We start from the raw sequence: 13313 nt of genomic DNA, 5'->3' as shown, positions 1-13313 counted from the left end.
AGTTTTAAACGGTATCCTGTGGGATATATGTCCAAACATGCTGCAACTAGTCCAATAGATTATGTAAACTACTTTTTTTAAAATTAGCTGTACATCGCACCAATACAGATAGGTCTTATGGCGACGATGGGACAGGAAACGGCCGTGGCCTTAATTAAGGTACAGCCAGAGCATTTGCCTGGTGTGAAAATGGGAAACCATGGAAAACCATCTTCAGGACTGTTGACAGTGGCGTTCGAACCCACTATCTCCCGGATGTGAGCTCACAGCTGCGTGCCCCTAACCCCACGGCCAACTCACCCGGTATGTAAACTACTAGGTGCTGCAGTTGGTCCCCTAGGTTGTCCAAGACAAGTTCAATGGATGATAAATCTGACAACTGGAGAGGCCACGGAAATGTGTCAATGTTTTGGAAGCATTTCTGCAATACCCTTGCTGTATGTGGCCGAGCATTATCCTGCTGGAAAATGCCTGTCATAAAGGGAAACACATCTGGCTGCAGGATGCTCTGCACATATCACTGTGCTGTCAATATCCCTCGTATCACTACTACGAGTGACCAACTGTTGTAAGCAAAGGTCAACCAGACCAACACAACAGTGGGAACAGTGTCTCGTGCAACTTCGACGACAGGATTGAGGCGTTAAATACAAGACCCCCAGAGAGGAACATTGTCATCGTCAGTGCACAAAGAGAACTTGGATTCCCCACTGGTTTGTTGTTAATGGCACCACCGTAAATGGAAACAACGGTGGGTGGGCGTCAATGGCAGGACATGTAATGGGTGCCGAGATCCTAAATTTCCTTCTGTTAATTCATTTGCGACCACATCCAAACGGAGGCTACTACCTCCTGTTGACCGGATAGTTCAAGCCTGCAAGAACAAATTTTCACTGCTGAACTTAAATTCAAGTAACGCGAAAACTATTCTAGATATCAACCACAAACTTTTGAATTATGAACTGGATTATCTTTTGAGAAGCCAGTGACTGTATCTATACCTACTAAGTACTACAAGTGCTATCTATACTCAACTTGTGAGCACCCGAGTCTCTGCTCTATTCCAACACACAAGATTGTTGTTCACGATATGATATAGAAGGACCAAAAGCACTGCCAGAATCACTCACATAATTAGATACATCTCATTCGCTGTCTTTAGTTACATCTGATAACCATAGGTATATCTGATAACCAGTCCGCACATAATTCATTACAAATATCCATATCTGTTAGCAACTGCATGCGCTGGGCCATGTTGACAACTGCACTGATGCTCCAAGGAATAGCTCAACATTTCCGATATTATTTTGTTATGAAGGCTTAAAGAAAAGATGATGATGGAGCAGCAGTAACCTCATAATATTTATTCCATGACTACATGGTTTAAAACTTATAATTTTGCCACCAGATTGTAGCAGCGATCAAGGAAACGCAAGGTCCATAAAAACGAGAATTCCCGTAGGCCGTCACGCACGGTTGACCGAGAAACTACGAGAATTCTCAGGACCCGCCACAATTAGTTAAGCACCTGGAAATGGTTTGGGCAGACATACGAGGTCTGTAACAATGGTGCTACAGTGCCTAAATGAAGGAGACTGTAACAGTTGGATCTGCTTATGCTTGTTGCAGGATCAGATGACCCTCTCTCCAGGTGACCAGGCAAAGACGTCCCATGACCTATTGCCATGTAGGTGTGCCCTCACGCATCCACTGGACCCAAAATGCCCTATCAATCTGGTGAGAATGGCCTAGGTGATGGGCAATTCGTTGATACTACCATCCAGCCCCGTACATTCCAATAATGCTCCCCCCCTATCAAACTCTGATAATAAGGTGAAATATTTTCATTTCTGCTGCAGAGGCACATCGAGTGGTCGAAGAGGAGAGTTTTACTTGAAAAAGGAAATCAGTACCGATATGAAGCTTGTTATTTTTGAAAAGATTGGAATTTAACTAATAGATGGGGTGGGAGGGGGGGGGGAGAGGAGGGGAATTTTAAAATATAAATACATAGAAAACTTCATTTTTAATCTCCCTTACAGAACATGCTTGCAAACATTTATGTATACTCTAAAGCTGAGTCAACAACCAGGAAATTACATCTTAATGCACTACATACAAACTGTAGAGCTTGCTTCAATTTTGGATCTTAAGAAAATGTGGTGAATACTTGTAATTAAAACGTCAGGTCAATCTGATAGCCTTTGTAGCTGTGATATCTGATTGGTGTGTGTATCTGCAACCAATTAGGGCTAGGATTAGGAGAGAAGTGCCCCTAGTTTCTATGTTAGGTACCATCATGGAATTCACCTGGAGACAAAGTGAGGAAACCACTTTGAGTGGAGTTCAAGCGAGGTAACAGAAATGGTTACCATCATTCTCACAAAGCTGAGCACATTCAGTTCCAGCCCTCATTCCAGGACTGAAATTGTCCACAGCAGAGCCAAATGAGTGGGTAGCTGCTATGCTAATCTCTAGATTGCAATAGAGGCCAGAATAAGAACACTTCCTCAATAGTGGCGAATCCAACCATTAATTAATTAATTTATTGGTGAAGAGCTCCAAAGCAAGACTATGATATAAACAACAACTACAACTACAACTACTACTACTACTACTACTACTACTACTGTGTGCATAATGAGTACCCATTTAAGGGTTAATTTTAACTGTCACTGATAAGTATTCATAATCCACTGGCCATTCAAGTAATATTAGTAGTACAACAGTATTTGGAAGTAAAAAAGTAGTGAAAAGAAGCTTTGAGACATTTGTAGAAAATTATGTCAACAGAAAGCTGACATAGAGAGTCCAGTGTTCAGTTGAAATGCTGCCGGCGAGTAATGCAGTTCAAATGTCGCCATCAAGAATGGTGAAAAATGATGCGGAGATGTTGTAAGGTAGTTGGGATACAGGATAAGTCCATAGCATTACAACGCCAAGGTACCTGAATTTTGTACCGCAAGATTTCTTTCACATGCCAGTTAATATACCGACATGAGGCTGATGTATTTCAGCATTTCAAATACCACTGGGCTGAGCCAGGATCAAACCTGCGAAGTTGGGCTGGAAGGCCAGTGCTCTAGCCTGAGCTACTCAACCCAGCCTGCATTAGGATGTTCAGAGTAATGAGCATATTTTGAATGTCATGCTGAAATTAATGAGCAACAATTTTTCTAAAAATCAGAATCCATCAACATAATATAACCAAGGGTTCAACATAATATAACCAAGGGTATCATTTAAATCTACAGACTTGACACAACACACTCAATTATGAACTCCTTCATGTGGGCACATACACAAGAAAACAAAAAAAATCCCATTTATTCTTCAGGGAAAAAGCATCAGAGACGTTAAAAGTATGCAAATGAGATAACCGGATACAATTTTTACAATCAATGGAGAAAAGATGTAAGGTACATAATTTAGGGAGAGAAGACGGTGTAAAGCCAACCCGGAACTAATATTTGAAAAATTCAGTGAATAGTTTTCCAACAAGAATACATGCCTTTGTGATGAAATATCCTTTTCATATCGTAAACGGTTAAAAGAGCTTGTCTCGATGAAGAATACGACCCAGTCATCAGTGTAGGTGATGCATACTGGTAAGAGCATTAAAACTGACACACCACCCAGGCCAGATTGAGTCTTGAGGCTACCTACTGTTAAAAATGTCAAGTCGCTGAGATACAAAACAAAACATTCATACAGTGATTCCCCACACTGGCCACATTCTGGCATGTCTCATGCAAGCAAGAAAATTTTAATTTGTAAAAGATGAGATGAAATGGATTCTGCTAATTTCGAGCCTTTTCCCATTTGCTTGGTGGTTAGGAGAATCCTAGAGTGTGTACTCGATGCCATATTACAATGTGAAATAAAGATGAACCCTAATCAAAAGGGATGTACCTCTTGCCCAGGAACCTACAACAACATCAGTCCTAGATAGTATCCTGTGTACAGTATTTGACAACACTGGCCACATGTCTATCATCATCATCATCATCATCATCATCATCATCATCATCATCATCATCATCATCATCTCCAGTTGCCTGGGTGTGGTGTATGAGCCCCCTTCATTTTTGTCTATCCATGAACCACTATTCTCTCATAATCTTCTCCCAATCTTGTCTTCTCTCCTCATCTTTCTTCACCAGATCTGTCCATTTTCCTCTGGGTCTGCCCACTGGTCTTTTTCCTTTTACTTCTCTTTCATATTCTCTTCTTGCAGTTCTGTTTTCACTCATCCTTGGTACATGGCCAAACCACTTCAGTCTTGCTTTCTGAATCCTCTGTAGTAGGGAGTCTCCTATTCCCACCTCCTCTCGGACTTTTTCATTCCTTTCAGGAAGTTAGATAACATTAATCCAATACTGGGCTAAAATTATAGTGTTTTACACCACCAAAATGAGGTCGCCTTCTGTACATCCTGAGGGACATTATGTGCACTGAATCACGTTTATCAACATCACCCATACGAGGGTTGAGCTCATTCAGTGACCTTCATACAGGACAACCTTGTTCACAACCAGTCAGTAGACAATCAAGTGGTCTTGGATAGTTAATCAGTGCACTCTTGGAAAGATGGTTATCTGGGGGTGCAGATATTCAAAAGCTCTTATAAACAATCCCCCCTTCAACTACTTTTCAGAAGCAATTTAGTGAATATGTACATACATGGTGCGGTTATGTTGTTAAAATCATGTATGCTGGAGGGTGAAGGAGAGACTGAAGAAATGTGAGATACTGAATATAAGTAAGGATAATGAACGTTTGTGATATTAGTAATGTTACCACTGGACAACATGAAACATAGTAGTGATGTGTATTATGGATCAGTTATTTCATACTGTCGTTTCTATTGTACTTCATGAAACCAAAGTAATACAGTAGCAATACAGGAACTGCTATGTGACTATAAAATATTCCAAGTAATAATCAATATTTGCAATTATAAAGCAGACGTAACATAATATACAGTACTTACCACCTTCCTTGAGCCACTTCTTTGCATGAAGGTAAGATTCTAACATTCTTTCATTGTACAGCATGTAGCCCATAGGTTCTGACACAATAACATCTACTTCTTCTGGTAATGAAATTTCTTCTATCTTGCCTGCTATTACTATTATTTTTTCTTTAAGGCCATTTGCGTTCACCAGTGTCTGCAACAAGGAAGGTCAGTCCCTAAGTTTACATCTCCAAATGGATTAACAAAATACTACACTTATTCAACAAATCAAGCAACAGAAATCAAGAATTTAGCTGTCACTTGCCTAATACAACTTTGCAACAAAATGCTGTATTCCCACTTTCATGGCTACACCAAATGTTACACATATCACAAACATAAGAGTTATAGTAATTGTATTAAAAGGAGATGATGATGATTAGGGGGCGGATTTCTATGACCTAAAAATGCATGAAACATGTATGCATTTATGACCTAAAAACATAAAAATATGACCTATAATATTCAAAATATGACTTAACACATTCACGCCTGTATCCGAGTTATTGCCTATAGCGCGTGACCATGCTGTGGACCGTATCCGAGTTAGCCCGGATAAGCGCAACCTTGAACTCGAGCTGTTCCTACGCAGCTGGGATCTATTTTGGTCACAAATATGTGCGAGAGAGATGAATGTTATACACTTATGAATGTTTCTACTCACTGAAAACCACATGGCCACAGTGATTTTCCCTCCCAATGCACTTTCTTTGTTTTGTTTCTGAAGGTAGCCTAGCGCTCGCACAACTAGCTGCGTAGTTGGTTTGTGATTGCACAAGCGTGTGTATAGTCGCGTTCTGAAGTATAACCATGGCGTGCAGGGACAATATAAATGATGCAAGTGATGCGAATTTACAAAGCACAGTTTTTCAGCTGCTTGAAAATTATCTTGACCAGGGGTATACAGTCTATATGGACAATTATTACAAATAGCGTTTGACTCGCGAAACAATTACGGGAACAGAACACTGCCGTATGAGGAACAATACGGTCGAATAGGGGTGTACCAAAAGATCTAAAGGAACACCAGGCGATTCTCAAACGGGGTAAAAAGTGAACCCGACATACAAGTACAGTCACCTCTCTCCGAAATCTCAGCTCCATCTACGTCATCAGCTCCAAGTCAACGTCCTGCAATTTTGCCGCGAAAAAGGGCACCGGCCAAGGATCCATCATTTAGGTCAGATGCGAAGAGAAAAGAGTATATTCTCTTAAAGTTTCCACCATCAAATATAGACAAGTTCCCCTGAAGAATGTGCAAAGTGTGCTTCAAAAATAAAATTATTAGTGAAACACGCTATTTTTTGGAATGTTTAGTGTTCCCATTCACCCAGGAAAGTGTGACATTACCTACCACACCCTACAGAGATACTAGAGGACTTCATTAAGGTATGTGGAAAATTTTGTTTCCATATCTTGTTCAGTTTAGAACTTATTGTGAAAAGAATTCTTTGTTGTTTGCTCTGCCACTAACAGCTGGAATAGCCGGGTCAGCCCTTTAAATAGCCGCTCAGATGATGGGCGAGAATGTGTTAATGAATAGCATCTACGTTACATAGAAACACTTTCATTATGATTGCCACAGGCTGCAATTAATTTAGACTTTAAAAAGTTTTAATTCTTCGAAATCTTTAACCTAAAATCAACTAAAATGATGAATATTTCATGAACTCATTAAGGTTACACTGCATACTCCTAGGCAATGACGGACTCTGTGGAAGACATAAACACTACAGTTACTTTCACTGTTCAATATTCAATCAGTTTTAATTTATACACAAAACATACGTTATTTGAATGAAACTTTTATACATGATCTGGTCTCCATTATCAGAATTGTTGCAATTTATGACCACATGCATCTTAGGTTTGTTGAATGAGAATCCCCTCCTGTTGTTGCTGAGTATCGTCTTGTAGCGAGAAAAACTTCTTTCGACATCACAGGATGTAACGGGAGCATACTTAAATAGAGTTAAATCACTTGGAGAAAATTCCTGGAAATCTGCAGATGAACGGTTTCCACAAAGAATGTCACTTATTCCGTGCAGGTACACAAGTCCACTATTTCTTTCCAGTACATTTTCTCATTTCTGTCCAATGCACTTTCCAACAACCAGTGCATCACTTAGTTCTGCACCTGAAACTTCCAGTTGCGTGACTGCTCCAGATAAAGAATTAAAATTGGACTTTATGTAAGCCAGGTCCGCTTTTAATGTAGCGCCTGAAAATAAATCTTGAGTGGTTTTTATGGAGGACGATTCTGCAGGATCAAAAGACTTCACGATCTTCTCCAGGACATCTAAGTTGTTGCAATAGTACACTGCGGCATCAAGCCAAGTCCCCCATCGTGTTATAACTGGCTGGGGAGGTAGGGGTAGTGAAGGTGCTTCTCCTTGAAATTTCCGAACGTGAAGTGGAGCTTTGACAAACACTTTCTTACAGTTGGATATTAATTTATCAACTTCAGGGTAGCTACTTCTACCTTCTTCAGCTGCCCTATGCAAGGCATGTGCAAGACAGGTTACATGTATCATTTTCGGGTATAGCATTGTAAGTCCCTTGGCTGCCTTCACCATATACGGAGCAGTATCAGTTACAAATAGAAAAATGTGCTCTCTCTTTGCCCCATTTGGCCACAACAGATTCATTGAATTGTTGAAGAGAACTGCAATGGTAGAATGGTTTGTCTTCTCTAGCATTTCACATGTCAGGAGGAACGTATCTCCAGGCCGGTCTTCCTTCAGCGTGCCAACGATCACATTTGCTACATAACTTCCATCCACATCTGTGGTCTCATCTATTGAAACCCATATCTTACTGTCTCCCATGCCACGCCTTATTTTATCCAACATCTCTTCATAACAAGGGGTCAGACAGTCTTTCCTGAGAGTAGATTTGTTGGGAACAGGATGCATTTTTTTTTAAAGAAACTGTCTGAAGCTTTGGCTGTTAAGTTTCTTTAAAGGAATATTAGATGAAACATCACCTTGCAGAGATCTTGTGAAAATTGTGAACACTGTGAACTTGATGTCGGGGTTTCAAATAGCAGACGTTGCCTATTTTCGAGTGCAGAATATCTAGTTACACAATTCTTGTGTTTTACAGTATTACAGTGTTGTTGCACAGAGAAGCGTTTTTCGGCAGTAACTTACCTCACACAATTTACAGAATAATAACACTCCATCCGTACTGAATATGTTTTCACCGACTCGCGAAAAAACTTTGCAACTTCCCACAAATGGAGACTTTAGTTTTAGGCATATTGAAAGCAACTGAATGACTGAAGCTCCCTAATGAACAAGGTCATTCAGTGTGTTGAAAGTGGATGAGGGAAGGGCGAAGGAGAGAGATAAGAACAATGACAAATAACTGCAGAATTACCTCTGTTTCCGTGTAAACAATAGCCCGGTTTCCAGGAATTGACCCAGCTAGCAAACAACAGCTCCTACCTGTTAAAAACATTCCATACACTTCTTTAGACTGGTTCTTAAGTAGTATATTCCAGTCTATCCTGAAAAATAATTTCTAGAGCTTATTCTGATTTTTATAAAATGAAATTCAAATGAAAATTACCAAAATATGCCGTTTTAATAATATTTTGTTCAAAATATGCCATAAAACTTAAGAAAGCCTAAATATGCATTTATATGCCCAATAAAACCTGTTTAATTTTGATTGTCATGCTTGGAAACGTGTTGAAAATACAAGACTATAAGATATAATGTTAAGGGAAAAAATATGACTTGTCACAGAAAAATCTGCCCCCTAATGATGATGATGATGATGCTGCTGCTTGGTTTTAAAGGTGCCTAACATCTAAGGTAATCGGCTCCTAATGGTATGAGATGGACGACATGATATGATAATTAAGATTTTAAAATGTATCCACTGAGTAGAATTTAAAACAAATGATAATGAACAATGACTGTGAGTTTAAAACAATCAGTGGATCTCATTTGCAACGCCTTAGTTTCAATCAACAGTTGGTAGGACTGGCCCTGCGCTTCTGCTATGCTTACGCAGGACCGTTAGGAGTAGGGAGAGTGTGCTGTAAAATATTTCACACCGTTTCTTCAGTAACGCTCACGATGTTGGAGCAACACAGGTGCACCCCTCCACTGCGCAATGCATAATTATAAAATTTCTTGCTCGCGAATGAGTTACAGTGGCGGAAATTTGCCAGAGATTGACTGCACAGTTCGGTGATCAAACATTGTCAAGGAAGTGTTGTGTTTGCCTGGCACAAAAAGGTCAAGGAAGGACGAGAAGTGTGGAAAATCAGTAACACGATCGCCATCCTCGGACCAGCATTACAGACGAAAACATTTGTGTGGTTAAAGACATTGTTGATGATGATCGTCAGGCGAGATATCAGAAATTGCAGAAGAAGTCGGAATCAGTTATGGGAGTTGACAAGCAATCATCACAAATTACCTACAATTCCATAAAGTATGTTCCAGACAAGATTTTGACCAAAAAATCTGAAGTTAAGACGTTTGGAGGTCTGTCAGAGGCTACAGCAAGGTTTGCGGAAGAAGGTGATGCATTTTTGAGTCGGATTGTCACCTGCAATGAAACATGGGTCCACCACCACACTTCCGAATCCAAACAAGCTAGTAAGGAGTGGCAGGGGAAAGGGGAGGCAGCACCAGTGAAAGCCAAGACTCTGACTGTCAGCTGGCAAGGTACTTGCAACCCTTTTCTTCAATCGGCGAGGCATTTTGCTGATTGATTTTTTGCATGAGCGACGCACAATCAATGAGGCTTACTACTGCAAGCTGTTGAACAAGGCACATCACCGCAAAAGACGAGACCAACCGATTCGACAGGTCATCATCCTCCACGACAATGCGTGTCCCCATACTACAGCTCTGCTCCTAGCTACAGGAAATGTACTGGACTACACTTGATCATCCTCCTTACAGCCCGGACTTATCGCCCTGCGATTTCCATTTGTTCAGACTGCTTAAAGAAGCTTTAGGAGGGCAACGATTTGAAGATGACGGGAGTGTGAAAGACTTTGTACGCAACTGGCTGGTGACACGACCCTGCTCTTTTTACGATGATGGCATCAAAAAGCTGCCCATACATTGGGACAAATGCATTTCCAAAGCAGGAAACTATGTGGAAAAATAAATTGTAATTGCCTTGTGTTTTTCAATAAATGAACTTAAATAAAATATAACATTCCATTTATATTTGAACCCACTCATACTATTTAAAAATACAAATTAAAATATATAAACACAAACTAAAACGGGGTCAATTTAATAAAATGTAGTAAACAATAACATAAAGACTAATACGAAACCCTACGTTTATATGCGACAAAACAAACCACTATCCCTCATAAAATGGATGACGACGTCTGCCGACTGCTAGTCATCTCGTAGGATGAGGGAGATGGTACTCAGGAGTTTTAGACTATGATGAAAATCGACGAGGTTCACACACTCCATAAGGATGTGTACCATGGTAAGATGATTGCCGCAAGTACACACCGCAGGTGGGTTCTCGTTTCAGTAAACAGGAGTGCGTTACTATACCACAGCCGTTCCGAAGACGACATAATACCACTGCTTCCCTCTGAGAAGCCCGAAGGGAAGTCCTCAATACCTTTGTTGTTCCTTTTATCGCTCTCAGATTATTTGGAAGTGGAGTGGCCTGCCACTCCATCTCCCAATGGGACACAACCAAATGTCTCAGCTGAGAGCGAATATCACTTGCTGGAACCTTGTAAGGCAACAGGGGCAATGTAACTGCCTCCTTGGCAGCCTTATCAGCTAACTAGTTTCCCCTCTACACTCATGTGGCTTGGGAGCCACATAAAAGTGATTCTCACTCCGTAAAGGGCACGTTACACTCCTCTGAAGCTTGAGTGGCAAAACTGAGGTGATGACGTTATGCCTCATGCTTTAGAGCGAGGAAATCAGGATGGTAATTCCAGGAGCCAGAAACATCCACGAAATGGCTAGCTATGTGGTTAGCAATCGAGAGCGGTTCAGTAACAATACTACCTGCAATGGAAATTTCCAGTACTGAAGATGATCCTTGGATACCCGAAATACCTTGAAGTTTAGTCCACACTTGAGATGACATAGTATGTGACGCCACAGACCACACATATCTTTCCCACGAAGCTTTCTTACTCTGTTGAACTCTCACCTTAGCATGAAGTTTTTAAATGTAACCAAATAGGACACAGTAGGCTGCCTATGATAGCGTTTTTGAGCGTGACAGCGTTCTTTGATAGCTGCTGCAATTTCTTCGTTCCACCAAGGAACGAGTTTTTGGCGAGGAGTCCCTGAAAACGGCAGAATGGACTCCTCAGCAGCAAGAATAACCTTTGTTATGTAATTGATATCGCTTTCTACACTCCCCCTAGTCATGTCGTTAAAGACAGCTACTGATGCAAACTCTGGCCAATCAGCATGTTTAAGAATCGATCGAAGATGAGCCTTGATGGATTTCTGTTTCAACAAAGTAAGAACAATGTGAAAATGTTCACAGTCACAGAGATCATCATGTGTATTCCACCGAAACAGGGGAACCAGTGTTCAGCTGCATAGACTGACATCTATGCGAGAGTATGTGCCATAAAGTACAGTACACTGAAATGAGTCGGTTCACCTGTATTCAAAATACATAAATCCAGCTTTCTTACTAATGTTTCCAACTTCCTTTCCTTGGCGCAAGGTGTTTCAGGAGGAATGGAGGTGGAAGCTGATCTATCAGATCAGTTACATCATTTATATTAAGAGGCTGGCCTGGTGGAAAATAGACATTACACACTGTTGCTATGAAAAGCAGTGGAACACTAACTGCTACAGCCTCCAGCGGGGTACTTCGTTGAACCTCTTCGCTATAGGTATCAGAACGGACAAAAATGCCAATGCCACCAGAAGCCCGGTTGGCATAATGTCGTTCTGTCGAGTATAGTAAAAAATTTCTGAAGACCGCATGATGACCTGGTCTGAGATTAGTTTACTGAATGCAGACTATACTCACCGAACACTCACTAATTAGCTGGTGCAGCTTAGCAAGATCCCTATCATAACTTTTACAATTCCACTGTAACAGTGCCATAGTGTGAACTACAGGGAAGAATGTTACGTTATACTTAAAACCTAAGCACTAACATCAACATCTACTTCCATAGATGTAGAGGAAAGCTCGAAGTCCATCCCATCGTCAACGGACAAGGCGACTGACGCCCAGAACTTCGACTTATTTTGGGGGCGGGATTTAGTCATACGAGGGGAGCGCGCAGGTTTAGGAACAGGTGCACCTGCTGGCGCTGATTCATACCCTCCAGATGGAAGCATGATTTCCCCTTTGCAGGAGAAGTGCGAGAGCACCTGGTAAGGGCGCTCCACTTCTTTTCGTGTTTAGATGGGCTGGGAGATATTTTTCCAGCCCTTATCGACAATGCAGCCTCCTCCGGTGTGGAAACGGCTTTTGCCGACCTTTTTGTGGCGGGAGACATGGCCTTCCCCATCTGCTGCGCCGGCTTAGGAGTCCCAGCCAGCAGACTTGTTTGTGGTTGAAGGCAGGGTGGTGCCCACCTTCGAGCTTTTACTCTTTGCGGCTTTAACCGTGGGAGCAACAGCCGCCTTGGGCGCAGTGATCGTAACAAGTTTAGAAGATATAAACAACGAACCTGGAAGACTCCGTGCTATCTTGTCTAGCACCTTGGCGGGATTCGTAGAATTGAACTTGCGGCGCGCTTCATGGTAGGAAGGACCATCAAGGGTCTTGATCTTCTGGATCTTCTTCTCACCGAGATATAACTAACAGTTCTGATCTTGGGGTGAATGAAGACCAGGGCAGTTAGTGCACTCATAAGGAGTTGAGCACTCTTCCACGCCGTGACCTCCTCTGCCACATGAACCACATACGGACAGATTCAAGCAACGAGATGCCACATGCCCGAACCTCTGGAACTGATAGCAGCGCATGGGAGGGGGATGTACGGCCTTGCATCGCAGTGATAGGTTGTTACCATGACTTTTTCTGGTAACACTGACAACTTAAAGGAAACGATGAATGCACCGGTGGCAACGTCTTCGCTGTTGACTTTGCGCGCAATGCACTGGAATCGTGTCATGCCACGGTGCTTCATGTCTTCCATCAACTCATCATCAGAGTTCAAGGTGAGATCGTGGTGGACAATATCTCCATGAACCAGATTCAAGGTGTTGTGTCCTCCACTTTGATGGGAACAATGCCAAAGTGGCCACACTAGAGCAACCAATCAACTTGCAAGGCAGTGCGCGTCTTTAGCAACAAACTA

At 41.6% G+C, this 13313-nt stretch overlaps 1 protein-coding gene across 4 annotated transcripts in view; it reads right to left on the bottom strand.

Moving 5' to 3' along the window:
- Positions 1-13313, bottom strand: part of LOC136864193 (histone-arginine methyltransferase CARMER) — a 466045-nt gene that overhangs the window by 296025 nt on the left and 156707 nt on the right. For all 4 annotated transcript variants that reach the window (XM_067140868.2, XM_067140869.2, XM_068226203.1 and 1 more), the window contains exon 5: positions 4997-5174. In XM_067140868.2, coding sequence (XP_066996969.2) covers positions 4997-5174 — 178 coding nt within the window. The remainder of the gene's footprint in view (positions 1-4996; positions 5175-13313) is intronic.

The sequence above is a fragment of the Anabrus simplex genome, chromosome 2 (assembly GCF_040414725.1).
Source record: "Anabrus simplex isolate iqAnaSimp1 chromosome 2, ASM4041472v1, whole genome shotgun sequence".
NCBI lineage: Eukaryota > Metazoa > Arthropoda > Insecta > Orthoptera > Tettigoniidae > Anabrus > Anabrus simplex.
The sequence above is the reverse complement of the archived record's forward strand: the minus strand, read 5'-3'. Positions and strand labels throughout refer to the sequence as shown.